The sequence below is a fragment of the Cajanus cajan genome, chromosome 10 (assembly GCF_000230855.2).
Source record: "Cajanus cajan strain Asha chromosome 10, NIPB_CcT2T_4, whole genome shotgun sequence".
Lineage (NCBI taxonomy): Eukaryota > Viridiplantae > Streptophyta > Magnoliopsida > Fabales > Fabaceae > Cajanus > Cajanus cajan.
This window is the reverse complement of record NC_138526.1, coordinates 43,839,262-43,859,449: the sequence shown is the minus strand read 5'-3', so window position 1 is coordinate 43,859,449 and position 20,188 is coordinate 43,839,262. Positions and strand designations below refer to the sequence as shown.

Below are 20,188 nucleotides of genomic sequence, written 5' to 3'. Positions count from 1 at the left end.
TTTGCGGATTTAGCAAACTTCAAGGCAGCTGGCGTTATTCCTGAAGATTTCACATGGCACCAAAAGAAGAAGTTCCTCCGTGATGCTACCTACTATGTATGGGATGACCCTCACTTGTTCAAGAGTGGTTCAGACGGCTTATTGAGGAGGTGCGTCTCAAGAGAGGAGGCCAAGAGTATTTTGTGGCACTGTCACAACTCTCCTTATGGAGGGCACTTCAATGGAGAAAGAACAGCTGCCAAAGTGCTTCAAGCTGGATTTTACTGGCCGACACTCTTCAAAGATGCCCACAGTCATGCCAAACAGTGTGACAGTTGTCAGAGGGCCGGAGGAATCACAAGAAACCATGAGATGCCCTTACAAAATATGCAGGAGGTTGAGGTGATTGATTGTTGGGGCATAGATTTTGTTGGCCCACTGCCTTCTTCCTTCACAAATGAATATATTCTTGTGGCAGTGGACTATGTCTCAAATTGGGTTGAAGCTATTGCTACACCCAAGGCGGATGGCAAAACAGTAGTGAAGTTCCTCAAGAAGCACATATTCAGCAGATTTGGCACCCCCAGGGTACTTATCAGTGATGGAGGTTCACACTTCTGTAATGCTCAGTTGGAAAGGGCTCTAGAACATTATGGAGTCCATCATAAGGTTGCTACCGCCTATCACCCTCAAACCAATGGGCAAGCTGAGGTCTCTAACAGAGAGATCAAGAGGATTCTGGAGAAGACTGTGTCAGCTTCAAGGAAGGACTGGTCTACAAAGCTTGATGAAGCTCTATGGGATTATAGAACCGCCTTCAAGTCTCCAATTGGTCTCACTCCATTTCAGTTGGTGTATGGAAAAGCTTGCCACCTTCCTGTAGAACTGGAGCACAAAGCTTATTGGGCTTTGAAGCTGCTGAATTTTGACCCTCTCAGTACTGGTGAGAAAAGGAAGTTGGAGCTGCATGCTCTTGATGAATTGAGGCTACAAGCCTATGAATCATCCAAGCTTTACAAGGAAAAAGTCAAGAGCTATCATGACAGGAAAATTCTGAAGAGAGAGTTCAGGGCAGGCCAGTCGGTACTTCTGTTCAATTCCAGGCTCAAACTCTTCCCTGGAAAACTGAGATCAAAGTGGTCTGGCCCTTTCAGAGTCAAGGAGGTGAAACCCTATGGTGCCATAGAAATTGAAGATCCTGAGGCACAAAGAAGCTGGGTTGTGAATGGACAGCGGTTGAAACCCTACTTGGGTGGAGAAGTCGAAAGACTCTGCTGTATCCTTTCTTTCAGAGACCCTTGAGGTCTCTTCTTGTCAGGCTCGGGATAGTAAACAAGCGCTTCCTGGGAGGCAACCCAGAGTTCTGAACTGTGTTGTTATATGCTTTCCAGTCACTTGTGTTTTAGCCTTTAGTATGCTTGTGTTCTAATTATATACTATATTCGTTTTTGTGACTTGTTTTATGATTGTGCATAGTCTATGATATGTATGTTGTATTGTGTTGTTTGTGTTTGATATTATGTGTTAAGTGTGAATCATGCTTGAGCGGATAGATTTGAGTTGAATATGTTAGGAGTGTAAAGAGTGGAAAAGCCTAGGTGTAAGCTTAAATAGAACTTTTCACGCCGGGCGAGATATAGACACGCCCAGCGCACCAAAGTCATTTGGTCTCTGCCAACACCCACGCCGGGCGCAATCTCTAATTGCGCCCGGCCCAAACTTCATTGTGGCACTGGAACGACCAAGCCCGGCGCATTTATTGGCGTGCCGGGCGCATTAATAGTTAGGTGCTCCAGGGGGTAGGCAGGCCCGGCGCGCGTAGCGCATTCACCACTGGAAGGTCTGAGCATTAATTGCGCCGGGCTTACCATCTGCCATGCCCGGCGCATTAAATTTTGGCACGTAATAACCCTAATTGCGCCGGGCGCAGAACGGCACCGCCCGGCATCATACCAGATAAGGCCAACCTTTGGTATTCTACTGATACCAAGCCCGGCGTGACAATTTAGTGCGCCCGGCGTGACGGTTCAGATGCCCAATAACCTCCCTCCATTTCAAACGAACCTCACACTTTCCTCTCAATATCCCGCGCCTTCCCTCTCTTTTCTCTTCCATTCTCTTCACTCTCTCTCAATCCACTCTCTCTACACTCCTCTGATTCACTCCCCAAGCATCTGCTTCTCAAGGGCGCACTTCACTTTCTCTCTTCCCACTAGGAACGCATCACTCAAGTAGGAGCTCACATTCATTGTTCCCTTTGCGTTTTCCTTGTTTTGGGTTCAGGGGGTTCTGATAACCGGGGTGAAATCGCGCCAGGCGAGGTGCTTCAAAACGGCCCGTTCAAATTCCAGAACGGCCCGTTTTGGATTTTGGAACGGCCCGTTCCATGTCCAGAACAGCCCGTTTCGGAATTTGGAACGGACAGTTCCAATTCCAGAATGGCCCGTTTCGAACTGAAGAACGGCCCGTTCTGATCTTGGAAAAGCCCGTTCTGGGCCAATTTTTGAAAAACGTTCACATGCGCCCGGCGCAATTCTGTTTTGCGCCAGGCGCACTTGCTTCCAGAGAGTTTTCTACACTCTCTGCGCCAGGCGCATGAAGTCCTAAGCCCGGCGCAATTCCCCTCTGAAACCCATATTTTGGTTATTTTTAGTTCCTTTTTAAATTCCAGTTTCAGTCTAAGGCTAGCTCTCTTGGAGTGAGTTGCACTGGTCATTATTGTATTTTGTCTGCTCATGATTGTCTGCATGGACTTTTTGCTTATTTTCTGTAGATGGCTTCCTCCAGTAAGCGCCCCCGTGCAGGGAAATCGGGACAGCCCTCGCGCCGGCCGAGTCGACCCTATTCCGACCTCTTTCTGACAGAACGCAATGAGAAGCATTTCGAGGTCACTAGTGCTCGGAAATTTATACTGGAGAGGCGGGTCGAGCTGGAGCCAAATGAGGCTCCCGAGTTTCAAGCTGAACTGCGCAGGCGCCGATGGGAAAAGCTCGGTTCCTATCCATTTCCGGCTAACATAGCTGTGGTCAAAGAATTCTACACTAATGCTCTGAGACAGGAGGGCCTTGCCCCATTCACTAGCTATGTTAGGGGTGTGCATGTCCCCTTTGACGCTCGGACGATCAATGAATTTTTGGGGACTACACTGAGGGATGATGAGCAGAATGAGTACAGCAACTACAGCCACACTACTATGGATCCTGATGTGGTTGAGGCTGCCATATGTATGCCAGGACGTGGGTTCCACAGGAACCGAGCTCAGCAACCTCTGCACGTGAAACGCAGGGATCTTCTACTGGTGGTTAGAATTTGGTCAGCTTTGGTGCATGCTAACATTCTCCCGTGCTCCCACGTTTATGACCTGCACTGGACCCGGTCCATGCTTATGTACTGTATCATGACTCAGAGGACCGTGGATCTGGGGGGCATTATTTGCATGGAGATCGCTGGCTGCGCCAACTCCGCACCTGGCTCAGCACTAGGACATCCATCCCTCATCACCCAGTTGTGTCAGCTTGCCGGTGTGGATGTCCACTCACCGCCTTTTGAGGGTCCTGGCAGGGCCATTGACAGCAGATACATCTCTGCCTATTGCCAGGACCGCGCTCCACCAGCAGTCCCTGCCCCCGAGCCTATTCATGCTGCTGGGCCCCAGGAGGACGTGCCTATGGATGATGCTGCTGTCCCAGACCCTCCCCTCACTATCCATCAGCGTTTTGACGCCTTGGAGGGTCGCATGACCACATTCATGCAGCGCCAGGAGGACCGCCTCGATACTTTTATGCAGAGGCACGAGGGCCAAATGGAGTCTCTCCACCGTGGACAGACCTTCATGTTTGATGCATTCAGGAGTTTCACGCTGCACTCTGCCCCTGATTACCAATTCCCCACCACCGCTGATTACCATTCTTACACGGGGTGGCCTGGGGACCAGGCCTCTTTCTTTGGGGGGGTGGAGCTGCCGAGGATGCTGGTGTTGCTGCTGCTGCTGAGGAGGGTGGAGCTGACCCCGGACATGATGATGACCAGGCCCCATGATGGATACGGAAGGAGCTTGACTTAGCTACTTTTTATTGTTTTTCTTGTCATTTATGTTTTAGTCTTTCCATTTCAGTGTTGTACTATTCATGTTTCAGAACTCTGCTTTAGTTATTATATTTAGTTTCTGTTGGTGATTACTCTGGTTGGTTCCAAATTTTTTTTGTTAATATTCTGCTTTAGCATGGGTTTTAATATTGTGGATACTTGCTTTGCTTGTGGTTGATTCTGGATTGTGGTTTGCTTGATTTTGGTGGTGTGTGTACCTTAAACAGTTGCAAGTCACATTAGATCTTTAGTTCATGACCAATTGCATACGGGTTTCAATGTTGATCATAGAACTGAGCTGAGTTTGATAATTTGTGGATGCATAGCCGGGTGAGGTTTGAGCCTAAACACTAATGAGTGAACTACGCTTATGTTGCATGATAGACTTTGCTTGAGCTTCCCTGGTGGTTTACTTATGTGTGTACTTAGGTGATCAAGGCATTCATATTGTTCCTTATTTTGTTAACCTCCTAAGCCAAAAAGCCATTTTCACTTCTCACTTGACTCATACTTTCCTAAGCCCAAACACCACACCTTCTACTTCTCCCAAACCATGAAAAATTAACCATAACCATTGCTTTGGTTAAGAGAGCAAATTGATGACATCAAATAAGTTTGGGGGAGTTGTTAAATGGGAAATTTTGGGGAAAAAGGAAGTATGTGATCAGCCATTCAAAATATATATATAAAAAAAAAAAAGATAAAGCAAAACAAAAAACAAAAATATTAAGATGCAAAAGTGTAAATATGCATCTCATAAAGGCTAATGGCTTGGATCCGAGAAAGGGCATGTGTGCTAAATTGTTGTATTGGGGTATGGAGAGGGATATCATTGTAAAAATTCCAATTGCTCTCTTAAGCCATAGCACCTTCAATCCTTGAAAAACCATAAAACTGCTAATGCTTGACCCTGCTTGACCCAGAATTGCCCTAATAAAGACCTTGTGATAAGTGCTTGCATTTGTTTTACCACTGGTTTCATTTGGAAACAAAGAGCAAAGTTGAATCATGTGGCGTGAGTAGTAGATATGAGAGAAACACTCACCCTAATACACTAGTGTGCATAGAGAGAAACACTTTCCTAGTGAGGATGTATACACAGATAGTCATTACTCTTCTCAGCTCTTTGATCTCTTTTGAAACCTTTGTTTGCACCTTGTCATGTTCCATTGCAACAATTGTGACTAAAAGTTCATCTGAGGTTCATGCTTGCGAAAGGAAAATACAAGTGAACTAGGATGTAGAACTTGACACACTTGCATTGCTTGTTATCTGCTAGATTAATTAACTTTTGCTTGAGGACAAGCAAGGTTCTAAGTTTGGGGGAGTTGTTAAGTCTCAATTATACCTCTTTTTGAATGAGAATTATTGTACAACTCTACTCATTCTTAGCACCATTGCAAGATAATTGTTCCCTTTTTGATTCATCTTTTGTGCAGATATAGCTAACCCATTTTAGCTAACAATACCTTAATACACCTCATTTTTTGTGCAGGTATTGAGCTAGAGATTTGAGGATTGAAGATCTTTGGGATTGGAAACATAAGGAGCCAAGGAGCAGAGCAGAGTGGATGCGCCGGGCGCAAGATGACGCCGCGCCGGGCTTGAGAAGAACAGAGCAGTGGACTTCTGGAAGTCATACATGCGCCGGGCGCGAGACTCCACCACGCCGGGCGTGATCGAGGCAGAGAGTACCTCAATACTCTCTGGAACGAATTGCGTCGGGCTTAATAGAGAATTGCGCCGGGCTTGCTCTAAGGCAAAGAATGCTTGAAAGCCTCTGGAAGACACTGCGCCGGGCGTAAAAGTAATTGCGCCGGGCTTATAATGAGGCAGAAAGTGCTCAGAAGACGATGCGCCGGGCGCGAAGACTTAGGCGCCGGACGCGAAACCCTAATCTGACCTCCCAGGCTCGTATTTGAAGCCATTTTCGAGGGTTTCTCCCTCATTCACACATTGGACGAGTTTTAGGAGCTGTGGAAGGGATTCCCGGAGCTTGGAGCTGTTCGTGTGTGGGTCTTTCCTTCGGTTTCTTCATTTCTCCCTTCATCTCTATTTTGTTCTGCCCTCAATTTTGAGTGGTTCCACCCATTTTTTGTGGGGTTAGATGTAACCAACGAATTCTAGTGTAATCCTAACGTTTTCAATGATATATATACATGTTGTTTCATTCATTATTGTGTTTGTTTCTTTGCTTAATGCTTGCTTTGGATTGATCACCCTTTGCATGATTTAAGGTTCCATTAAGTATTGGGAAATACCTTTGAAATTAGTTCTAGAACATATGCCTAGTGGAGATTGTATCTAGGGATAGAGCTTGACTCATTAGTAGTCTTAAACCCTAGCCCATAATGCGAGTGTAGGTATTGGGTACTCAAGGGATTGATATTCAATATCCGCACCTAGGCTCTTTCTCTAAGGGATTAGGTTTGAGTAAACTTATGGGTTGACTAAACTAATGAATTTAACAAGAGATTAAGGGGGGTGTATTGGATTAGGATTTTAAAGGACTTTTTTAGTTAAAAAAAATCCTGCGGATTTCAAAAGACTTTGCAGGATTTTCATGATTTTTAAGATTTTGCAAGATTCTACAAGACTTAAAATCAGGATTTTAATGGATTCTGCAAGACTTTTAAATTAGGATTTTAATGGATTCTGTGGGATTTTGTGGAGTTTTGACATTTGATAAGATTTAAAAAAAATTATACATTCAAATTTAAAAAGAGTCAAAGATAAAAATAATAAATAAAAAAAATAATGTCTAGATAAATAATAATAATAATTCTCTATAATATTCTATCCTCTTTTTATAGCATCCACTATCAATTGTAACAATTCATCGGAATCATCCTTAATCCAAGCTTCATAGTTTTCTTTCTCTTTTCATTTTTCTTTATTATTTCCTTGTGAATCTCCCATTTGAATTACTAAAACAATATATGTTAAAAAATAGTTATATAAATAATTACGGATAATAGACAAAATCAATAAAATTATATTATTATTTTTAGAAGCACACCATCATACAAGATCGAATATATTTTTGCTATCCAAATGGATCAAATATCTCAGTTATTATAAAAAAAAATGTAAAAACGAAAATATAGAAACATAAGATAATTTTTTATATAAAAAAATTAGTATATTCGATACTGAAAAAATATTTAGATATATAATGTTTTTTATATAAACAGAAGTATTTAGATATATAGAATATATATATATATATATATATATATATATGATAATTTTTAACGATATTTATAAATATAAATTATTCTAACAAATATTTTAACAATATTTTCTTTTTTAAAAAATAAGTTAATGAAGACATAAATCCTAAACCCTAAAAAATTAGATATTGCAATGTCTTATGTTAATTTTCTTTTTTTAAAATATAAAAAATCTTAATTTCATAATATAAAAATAAAAAAGAAAAATTCATAGTAAAAAAAATAAAATAATTGTTGAGTCATAAAAGGAGGAGGGATAAGAGTAACAAATTCAAGGGAAAGAGAGAATTCGCAATTTTTATGCTAAGAGGGTTCTTCCCCCTACTAAGATCCATTTTTATCTCATTCTACTTACAAAAACCCTAACAAATTCATCTTTTATATATATATATATATATATATATATATATATATATATATATATATATATATATTGTTGAGATTATGATATCAATTTCATCTTTCACCTTTTTTCTTTTCTTAACGTGTGTCATAAAAAAAATTACCACTTAAAAGTTAAAATTTCAAGTATTTTTTTGTGTTATATAAAGGAACAAATTCAACTACATAGAATAAAATAAAGTAAGTCAATTAAAGAGAACGAACAGAAAAATAAAACAAGTCAATGACACTATCATTTACATATTAGAGTTTCACAAAATAGGAGAATGGTATGAGAATAGTATTATATATGAGCAATGAACAATAGTGTAGTATTATTAGTAGAGAAAAAATGGAGAAGACAGGAGCATAGAAAAAAAAGATGAAAAACTCACTTGAAAATTTTTAAAACACTTGAAAAATCATTTCAAACAATCATTCAAAATCCGATGGGTTTGGATGGGATTGTTTTATGAATCTGGTATTTATAGATAACACTAGAAAGTCTTTCAAAATCCCTCTCACACAACAATCCTTTAAAATCCTTAAATTTTTGAATACCAATGGATTGTTTTTAAGTTGTAAAAAATCTCAAATGAATACCAGTGGATTTTAATGGACTCTTTAAAAAATCCTAAAAATCCAGATTGAATACCACTGGATTGTTTTTAAGTGACATAAAATCCTGATTGAATACCAATGGACTTTTTTACTCAAAAAAAGTCTTTTAAAATCCTACGAAATCCTAAACCAATACACCCCCCTAAGGATTCATTAGTTTAACGTTTGGTGAAATCTAACCCCACAACCTCACAATTTCACAATATCATTTCTAACCTTTTCCACTCACAACCAAATGTTTGTATAATTTTTATTCCAGTAGTCATGATCTTTAATTCACATTCACATGACAAACTACAAATTAGAATTATTCTTTAGTCACGAATAGTCAATAAATGCTTATATTATCATCTAATCCCTGTGGATACGATATTTTTTTTTAGCAAGGTCTTGATCCAAAACACCGAGGTGAAATTGAACTTGCTCATTCCAGTCAGAGAAATTAAGCCCATTAAAATTTGGAACAGACGCTACAAGAGAATTTAGTGAATTGGGAACAGATACTGCATAATAAATTTTTTTTTTATGAGTGTTTTGAGACATAAAATACATGCTACACATATAATATATTCAAACATCAATTAATAGTATATTGATGTTCTCCTTTGGGTGATACATCAACATACAACATACAAACATAATGATGCTAATAAATTTAATCATTATTTTGCAACTAAACATGCACCAATTAGAATTATCTAATACCTTTGGATATATAAATAATCTAATAGCACACATAAGTCACACACAATTATATTCATTGATTATGAGAACAACTAATCAACCTTTGGGCGATACATAAATGTCTTATAATAATGAATTTCAATATACCCATAAACAAACAATTATTTTATTTAGCATCCATTATTCTATGGGTAATTGAATTAAATTACCATTAATTTGGAATTAAAATAAATATAAAATCTGGCCATTTTGGTGACTAACAAATTCATCATAAAATTAATTCCAAGATTTGATTTTAAAAAATCAATTCTTTCCAATTAGAAATACAAATTTAGGTATTTTTAGAAAAAAGGAAACTTTCAAGAAAATAATTCTTACGCGATTACCACTAGGATTTCGATAATGTGAAATTTAATATATTGATCATATTTCAAAATTTAGAATTACATTCATGATCCAAACAAACAACATGCAGCGGAAAATTAAACATAATATTGCAACAATGACCTTGATAGAATTATTCCACTTCTGGTGGTACTCAAAGGATAACATTTATATAATATTCGTTTGTTTGTCTATCTTTTTTCTTTTCACTTTTCATAATATTTTCCCACTTTAGGTGAAGAAAATATTCTTTTCTTTTCATTGTCGTACAATTATCTCACTTCGGGTGAGAGAATATCCTTTTATTTTCATTGTTGCACAATTATCTCACTTCTGGTGAGAAAATATTCTTCTCACTTCTGGTGAGAAAATATTCTTTTCATTATTGTACAATTATCTCACTTCTGGTGAGAAAAAATTGCTTGAAATTTCTTGATTTGACAATGTCTTCTGGATCATTGCAAAATCGTTATATATGTATATATATATAACATTCATGGAGAATTATACAATTTTACAACACATATCATTCACGGAGAATCATTTAATTTCAAAACCTTGCTCTGATACCACATGTAAGTTCTATGATTTTCTAATACATCAATTATAGAAAATTAGAGGATCTTTGAATTTCATGATACTCACATAATAATAAGAAAGTGTGTACCTTTCTCCATAGTAGAAAACTCCTTTGATCCTTAGAGCGCTTTGATCTTCTTGAGAAGAGAACCAAAATTTCACTCCCTTTGACTTTTCTTTCTACTCTCTCTATCTTTCGTGATGGCTAAGGTTTGAGAGAATACTTTCTGTCAGGGGTGTGGACCTTGTCTCACATTAGTGGATATTTATAATCCCTAAAGATTGTTATTTCCATCAAATAACAATTATTCTCATAAATACTCCATTAAACCCATTTATGATTTAGTCTTTAATTATTTAATTATTTATTTATTAGTCCCTTTATTTATTACATATTTCCCACATGAGACATAATTATCTTACAAACATAACTTACAAATAGAAAATTTTAAAATTAAATTATATTTTCAGTTAACTTATAATTTTAATTTGTTACATAATTATTGTTATAATTTAACTTAGTTAACTATTAAAATAATTAATTTATATTTTTAATATTTATAAAAAAAATTATCTAATATTTATATATATACATAATATATATATATAATCTCCACTTAATTTTTTATTAGTTAGAACCCTCCAATAGTTACTTTAGATCAATAAATGTCTCCATAAATAAACACGACATTTTTTCAACATATTTCTTAAGCTTATTTTATCCTCATCTAAACACTCATATATTACTTGTTGAAAAACTTCTTATAAAACCACCTATTTGTAAATTGTTTCAAGTAAAATTCATTAAATTTTTAAGTCATAAGTTATCAAAAAAGTAAATTCATATTTCTTTTATCGGTAATACTAATTGAATTTTTTTAAGTAATTCTTAACCGTAAAATTTTTGCATTTCTTTTATTCTAATGCAATCGGAATGTGTTCATATGATTTTATATTTTACTAGTTGTAAGTTAAAATTTTAACTTTAAACTTTGACATAAAAACAAAAGTTTATAGATTTTATGAGCAACTACAATTTTAACTTGGAGAAACTTTTTATGAATTTATTTTTAGCTTCTGATAAGACTAATAGAGAACTAGGGCATCCAGAACAAAAACTAAGAAAGATTAATATAATATATTATTAAGTTTTATGTCATAATTATTATTCGTATAGTATAAACTGTATTCACTTATTCACTTAGGTGAGCGATTTGATCCAAATACTTAATATTAATCTAAATAATTCAAATAATTAGTTGACTAATTTAATTTAACCTTGTGAAAATGATGGACTCGGGACTTGTACTATCACTTCCTCTGCTTTGGGCTCTTTTCTTTCTTCGCTTCTTATTGCAGGCTATAGTCTATGGCTTGGGCTTTACTAAAAACATTATTCTCTCATCAAACTTACGCCTTCTTACTTCTTGTTAAATACACCTCTCTACATTAATAATATATTTTTATTATAAAATATTCTTATTCTTTATTTTTTAATTTACCCACTTAACAAGTTTCCAAGTCTATGATGTTCAAAATTTATTTTCAACCACTTTTCTCTTTTACTCACAAACATCAGATGCATTTCTTTCTTCCTCCCTTTTACATTCTATGATTTTATATTTTATCAATGAATATATCATTTTGATTAACGTATTATTTAGGTATTTGGTTGACTGGTGTAGCATTTAGATATTTATCTGATAATATGTTTTTAAGACGTATGTGTTGGTAGAATTTCGTGCCCATTAAATATCGAGTTAAGATATATTTAAATTATAATTAAAATATATTCCACTTGATCACTCAAGTAAAAATTAAAACATTTTATTAGTAAAGAGCTATGTTACAGTTTCTGAAATTTTATCCAAATCATGATCCAAAAATTAAAATATTAATATATTTTAATAAATTAATTATAAAATAATTATTTAATTTAATATTTTATAATTTAAAATATTATTTCAGCGTTAAGTTTGGGAAGCCAAATGATTTTTCATTAGTAAAATATGAATAAAAAAAATTACATAATAACTATAATAATGATAATGAGCCACTCATGATCTAAAGAACCTTAATGATAAGATAGTATTTGGGAAATGAGAGGTTCCTGAAGATGAAAGGTTTGTGTGAGTTTAAATAAAATGAAGGTGATGCAGTAATAAGAATTGAGAAAGAAAGGTTATTCGTTTTGGCCCCTGCAGGCTGCAGCGGAGTGGAAAACGGCGTTGCGCACACAGAAACAGAACCTTGTATAGGAATAGGAGCGTCGAGGTGGCAGTGGGCCACGTGGGTGTGGGTGTGGGTGTGGGTCCCTTTCCCCTGCGACTGCGAGACGTTGGAGTTGGTGAATGAATGATGAGACTCATGAGAGAGAGAGAGAAATGATGGAGCAACGCATGACCACATCTACATCCACATGGCCGACTCTCCACCCAGTGAATCAAATCAAGCCACCTAAGCAAATCCGAATCTTCATGCCTATGCGCCACCTAAACCACAAAACAACACAAACAAATATGAAATATCCTAACCCCAACACACAACCATTAACCATTTTACATTTATGCTCCACCCTCCAACACCTGGCGTCTCCTCACACCACAAACACCTTTTTTATATTATTATTCTAATATAACCCATTTTTCTTTACTCTTACAAATATTTAATATTATATGCACAACATTCTGCTTCTGCCCATCTCAATAATCATTGCCTTTTTCTTTTTTCCACTTCTTTTTTTTTTTATTTATAAAATTAAATATTATCTCCGAGGATTTTATTTACACACCAAAACTTTGCTTTCCGTTCTTAGTACATTCTAATTAAAATTAAGTTCATAATTAAACAGTGAAGAATGTCACGTCTAAATAATGTTAGGGAATGCTGTGGATTTTCCTAAGAAAAAAGTAGAAGAATAAATTAGCAAACTGAATTTTATATATTTAACCAATGGGGCTAAGTTAGCATAGATTTTTAGTTATGACAAGACCTTCCTTACACAAGGTCCACATACATTGCACCTCTTATGGACCTATGACCATTTTTCTCTAGCTAATTTTAAAAGTGTGTTTATGTAAATAATGTAATTCAATATTAATTTATTTATAAGATTGGTGTTGAAATTTATTAAAATAAATTTAAAAATACTTTTAAAGGTTTCTCCATATAAATAAATAAAAAAAATAAAAAAGTTAACTAAGAGACTTCGCTCTCTTTATTTCCTTTACTTTAGCAAATAGATACAATTGGAATAGGATCATAGTGCTAACAACCAAATTCACCAAAAAAGAAAAAAATAGTGCGAACAACCAATCATTAAACTCAAAGCTACACGGAAGGAGTGGAGGTACTTGGAGTTGCTATAGCATCCACATGAGTATATCATAAATAATGTTATGCACCGCATAAAGTTACATCATCTCTCACAAAACGATATAATTATTAAAATGTCAATGTACACTAAAATTGAAATTAATTATAATCAAACAATAATAAATTTATAACTAAATATATGTCCAAAGTTGCATCTAAATACATCCAATAATCTGTAAATTTAATTTTCCTTTTCTACAATGCTAAAGAAAAATAACACGTGTTGGTGCAGGAAAGGTTTAGGTGAATGAAAAATAATAGTGGAGAAAGAAATAAAAAGGAAAGAATTGGAAAAATTTCCTTATTGACGCATAATCCAAAAAGGCAGAAAGAAACGGTGGAAACATTTTTAAAATTTTATATACGCGTTATTGTAATTGTATTGTGGAATTTCAGATGGGGAAGGGAATAGCGAGTGAAAATGAGTCTAGTTATGAAATAGAGGAGAGGGTATTTTGGGGTTTAGAGTATAAAGAAAGGATTTTTATTATATATATCTCTTCAAGTTGCACCTTCTTTCCTCTTCTCTTCCTTCTAACACCCATTCAACCATTCCGTACGACTAGAGAGAGAAAATTTGGGATAAAAAAGAAGCAAAGGGAAAGAAAAAAGAAGAATCTGCGATCTGCAATCTGAAATCTGAATCATTGTTTGAGCGATGAAGAAGTGCGAGCTGTGCAAGGTTCCGGCTAGGACCTTCTGCGAGTCGGACCAGGCGAGCTTATGCTGGGACTGCGACGCCAAGGTACACGGCGCCAACTTCCTCGTCGCCAGACACACGCGCACGCTCCTCTGCCACGCGTGCCAGTCGCTCACGCCGTGGAAGGCCTCCGGCGCCGCCCTCGGCAACACCGTATCGCTCTGCCAGCGCTGCGCCGGCGGAACCACCGAGCAAGCCCAAGAGAGCGAGGGCGCCAATGACGACGATTTAGACACCGACCAAGACGACGACGACGACGACGACCAGACCGAGGATGAGGACGAGGTCACCGCCGACGAGGACGGAGATAACCAGGTTGTCCCTTGGTCCTCCGCGCCGCCGCCTCCGCCGCCAGCTCCGAGTTCATCCAGCAGCGACGAGTCGGTTAGCCGGTGCAACAACAACGACGAGGATGTTTCTCAATCAGTTACCACATTGAAACGACGTCGTCAGAATAACGATTTTCAGGTTTATATTTAATTACTAATATTTTACTCTCTGCATTGGACGCACTAAGTTTTATGATTATAATTGTTTATGTCATTAAATTAAATTTATTTATTTGTTTTCACAAATTTTTCCTGTTTCCAAGATTTCAAAGTACTGATACGAGGAGTCTTTTTTTTTTAATTATTTTTATTTTTATTTATTTAAACTAAGTTGATTTTGTTACAGGATTCGAATTCGAGCAGTCGGGGATACGAAGGGAGCGAAGTGGAGAGGGGAGGTTGGTTGGTTCGGTTGCGGCGGCGAACCGCCGCGGAAGGTGGCGATGTGGCGGTTGAGCGACGGAGTTGTAGAGCGGCGTTTCCGTACGGTTGCTATAATGATAGAGGGTCGGAAGACGTTTGATCTGAAGGGACAGGAGGAATCTGAGCCGCGTGATCTAGGGGACCGTACCATTGAATATTATTTATGGACGCTTTGATTAACTTGCTCTAACAGCACTCAGTTTTTGATAATGACTATCAAGTGTATGAATCGGTTTTTTATTGTTCGTATTATTTTATGTTTCGATATTTTGAGGATCAAGGTTGTGGGGGTGATGTAACTTTATTTTATTCTATTTTATTATTGTAAAATAACATAATTTTTTTCTTGTTTATAAGTAGGTGAGGGTGCTTTATGTTATGAATAGATAGGAGAAACCACAAACAGATGAATGTGATTCCTGATTCATGATATTGATATCTAATATCTAATTCTCAACTATGGGTTTATCTCTACTTTAGTGTGGTATTGGTTTTTGGAAGTCAATTAATTACATAATGATATGCATGAAACATTTCATTTTGACACGTAGGGACCGAGGAATCAGGCTGCAATCTGCGCCCCAAAGTAAAAATTAGGCTGAAATTATTCAAGCCGACAATTTTTTTAAATGTTTTTCTTTTGACTTGTGAAATTTGATTAAGCCATTGAATGAGAGTATCCGAACGACAGATTTTCTTAAATTTATTGTATCTCGACTTGGTTGATAAGGTAAAAAGGGATTCAATTAGAATATCATTCAATGATAAAAAAGGGATTGAATTAGTTTGGTTTGTTTAAATGATTTGATCATTTTTACATAAAATAAAGTTAATAGAATTGAGAAAGATATAATAATGACTAAGGTAATTCTATAACATGTTTTAAGATAAATTATATCAATAAAAATATTATATAATAATATTTATTGAGTTACGAAGTTGTATTATTAAACTAAATTTAGATGATTTTTTAATAAGTACTTGTAAAGAATAAAATTAAAAAACAATGAATTGAGTTTCTCTTCTAAGTTAAAACCAATTTGTGTATTTAAGTTTTATAAAAAAAAATTTAAATTTTTAAAAGTTGATATGAATATATTATTTTAATTAATGATAGAAGTTTAATTTAATTTATTTTTATTTAACCCTCTAATAAGTTTTTAAAAATAATATGTGCATAATATTTTTATTTTAAAAAAATATTATATTAAATTTTTATTTTTCAACTAAAATTAAAAAAATATTAAAAAAAGAGTGTTAAAAATAATATCATTTCTCATAAGAGTATTATTATTATAGATCAAAATCACTTATTTCATTCTTTATCCTCCAATTATATTATGTCATGTCAATAAAATAGTTGTATTTTAAAATTTCCATCATTTTAAATATATAATTTATATGTTTAAAAATATATATTTATATAAATTTTAAAATAATATAACAAAAAATATAAATTTACTTATTATAAATTTTAATTATATATAATAAGAATGTAATATATACAATTTACATATTAAAATATTAGTTGAATTGAATTTGATTGTTTTGAATTTAATTTTATTTTAGACAAATAAAATTGATATTGTGAATACTCATGTAAAATCAACTCCTATGTATTAATTAAACATCAACATTTATCTTGTATAAGAGTATTTTTAGAAATTTCTCTTTAATAAGAATGTTTGTAAAAACTTTTTTAATTTCTTATTTAATTTGATTTTTATTTATCATAAATGAGACTTTAAAATTGATATTTTAAAATAAACTAAAAAATTTTATTTATCAAGGAGTCTTCAATTTTATCCTTTTTCCAAGTCCCTCCGCTAAAAATCTAAATGCCTATTTGATATAATTTAGTTTTAAAAAATATATTATTTTGATAGGAGTTTTAAAAGAAAAATACTTCTTCAACAAAATAAGAACAATACAACACTTGGATGAGAAATGATACAGGTAAAAAAGAGAAGAAAAAAAATAAAAAAAAAATATATATATATAGAGTAATTAATATTTGAGGCAAGATCTACTTACTCCACTTAATCAATCATGTTCTACATCAAATTTTAATGATCCAATTGTTGAATTAAATGTGTTTAATGCAAAGATAAAGTGCAATTATTTTTTAAAAATTGAAAACTATTTTTAAAAAATTTGAAAGCCTTAAGATACTTTATAATATAAATTCAAATTGACAGATAATTAGAAAATCATTTTATATATTGATTTAAATCTATATAATGAGACATCATATGATTTCAATTTAAAAAAAATAAAAACTTTATCTATTTTTTAAGAGCATTTAATTCAATAGTTGAATTATTAAAATTCAACGGAGAACATAAGTTATTGAGTGAAGTAAGTGGATCCCTTTCTCTCTCTCTCTCTCTCTCTCTCTCTCTCTCTCTCTCACACACACACACACACACACACAAATGAGGACAGATATAAGTCTTAGTAGACTTACTCCACACAATAACTCATCTTTTACATTAGATTTCAATCACCAACTATTAAATTAAAAGTTCTTAATGCATAGATCAAGTTTATAAATTTAAAAAAAATTGAAAACTATTTAATACTTCATTTCATTAATTCGAATTGATAGATAATCGTAAAAGACTTTTATACATTGATTTGATTTAATGAAATTTCACATTTTTTTAAAACTTGCATACTTGATATATGCATTAAAAAATTTTAATTCAACGATTGTATTATTATAATTTAATGTAGAACATGAATTTATCAAGATTTTTCTCTATCTATCTATCTATCTATCTATCTATCTATCTATCTATCTATCTATCTATCTATCTATCTATCTATCTATCTATCTATCTATCTATCTATCTATCTATCTATCTATCTATCTATCTATCTATCTATCTATCTATCTATCTATCTATCTATCTATCTATCTATCTATCTATCTATCTATCTATCTATCTATCTATCTATCTATCTATCTATCTATCTATCTATCTATCTATCTATCTATCTATCTATCTATCTATCTATCTATCTATCTATCTATCTATCTATCTATCTATCTATCTATCTATCTATCTATCTATCTATCTATCTATCTATCTATCTATCTATCTATCTATCTATCTATCTATCTATCTATCTATCTATCTATCTATCTATCTATCTATCTATCTATCTATCTATCTATCTATCTATCTATCTATCTATCTATCTATCTATCTATCTATCTATCTATCTATCTATCTATCTATCTATCTATCTATCTATCTATCTATCTATCTATCTATCTATCTATCTATCTATCTATCTATCTATCTATCTATCTATCTATCTATCTATCTATCTATCTATCTATCTATCTATCTATCTATCTATCTATCTATCTATCTATCTATCTATCTATCTATCTATCTATCTATCTATCTATCTATCTATCTATCTATCTATCTATCTATCTATCTATCTATCTATCTATCTATCTATCTATCTATCTATCTATCTATCTATCTATCTATCTATCTATCTATCTATCTATCTATCTATCTATCTATCTATCTATCTATCTATCTATCTATCTATCTATCTATCTATCTATCTATCTATCTATCTATCTATCTATCTATCTATCTATCTATCTATCTATCTATCTATCTATCTATCTATCTATCTATCTATCTATCTATCTATCTATCTATCTATCTATCTATCTATCTATCTATCTATCTATCTATCTATCTATCTATCTATCTATCTATCTATCTATCTATCTATCTATCTATCTATCTATCTATCTATCTATCTATCTATCTATCTATCTATCTATCTATCTATCTATCTATCTATCTATCTATCTATCTATCTATCTATCTATCTATCTATCTATCTATCTATCTATCTATCTATCTATCTATCTATCTATCTATCTATCTATCTATCTATCTATCTATCTATCTATCTATCTATCTATCTATCTATCTATCTATCTATCTATCTCTCTCTCTCTCTCTCTCTCCCTCTATCTATCTATCTTTCTCTCCCTCTATCTCTCTATCTATCTATCTATCTATCTATCTATCTATCTATCTATCTATCTATCTATCTATCTATCTATCTATCTCTCTCTCCCTCTATCTATCTATCTTTCTCTCCCTCTATCTCTCTATATATACATATGTGTGTGTGTGTGTATACATCACTAGTAATTCATTTTCAACAAAAATAAAATCAACATGCAATCATCTTCCTACCAAATTCACCAAAAACACTTCAACATATTTAGAACCCACAAAAAACTACACAACATGTGATTCATCTCAATCATTTGAAAAACCATGAATTTTCAAATAAATCATGCATCATAGATTAACATAGACATGAGTTATAGTTTCCCTTACATCGAAACCAAAGAGAACAAGGAGGAGGAGGAGAAAGAAGAAGAATAAGCTTCTCTGAGAAACTTCACGTGACACAACCTTGATTCTTAGTGATCCGACTTTGAATCAACACCCAATAACAATTCTTATGCGCTTAGGAAGTCTAGAAAAAAGAAGAAGAGACAAAACTTTAGAGTCCCTTTCACTAGTTTATCTCTCTAGAAATCTTAGGGATAAACTTATGAAACTCAATTCTTAAAGAAAACCTTGTATATCTTCCCCTTAGGGTCAAACTGGACCATTGCCCAGAGAAACCTTCTAAACACCTAAAAACTCATGAAGAGTCCCTTAACTCTTAGATTCTCTCAACAACACACCTTAAAACTTCAGAACACATAATCATTGAAGGAAAATGAGAATAATTAGTAATGTACAACGTTACATTGCAAATGTGATCTATGCATTAAAATTTTTTAATTCAAAAATTGAATCATTGAAATTTGGTGTAAGTTATGAGTTATTGAATGGAGTAAGTCTAAGTAGACTTACTTTTAAAGTAAGTAGATCCCTCCTTTTAATATATATATATATGAGGAGGGATCCATTTACTCTAGGAGTAAGTCTATCTAGACTTACTCTGTTCAATAACTCATGCTCTATATCAAATTTCAATGATCCAATCGTTGAATTTAAAATTCTTAATGCATAGATCAAGTCTGCAAATTTTTAAAAAATTTGAAAATCATTTGATACTTCATTTCATTATTTCAAATTGACAGATATTCATAAAATCATTTCATACATTGATTTGACCATATAAAAAAAATAGTAAAGAGAAATAGATCTATTATATATCTTTTATATTAATCAATAAAGACAAGATACTTTATATTTTTATGTGTTTTATTTAAATAAAAGGTAAAATATAAAATAACCAAAATAAAAAAATAATTGGTAAAAAACTAAAAGTAAAACAAAGAATTTTAAGACACCAAACAAATCGTCTATTGTTACAAAAAAAAAATCATGGTTGGTTTACAATGATAA

At 33.7% G+C, this 20,188-nt stretch overlaps 1 protein-coding gene across 1 annotated transcript; it reads left to right on the top strand.

The window, feature by feature from the left end:
* Positions 1–13,767: 13,767 nt before the first annotated feature.
* Positions 13,768–15,248, top strand: LOC109806365 (uncharacterized). Its single transcript, XM_020368738.3, has 2 exons — positions 13,768–14,490; positions 14,698–15,248. Exons 1-2 carry the CDS (start codon positions 13,981–13,983, stop codon positions 14,872–14,874), a joined length of 687 nt encoding a protein of 228 aa, XP_020224327.2. The 5' UTR covers positions 13,768–13,980; the 3' UTR covers positions 14,875–15,248.
* Positions 15,249–20,188: the final 4,940 nt, after the last annotated feature.

Excerpts from the sequence above, each read along its gene's own strand:
- LOC109806365 (XM_020368738.3), top strand. The coding sequence starts at position 13,981 with ATGAAGAAGTGCGAGCTGTGCAAGGTTCCGGCTAGGACCTTCTGCGAG. Across the intron at positions 14,491-14,697 it reads GTCAGAATAACGATTTTCAG|GATTCGAATTCGAGCAGTCG; the intron begins GTTTATATTTAA and ends ATTTTGTTACAG.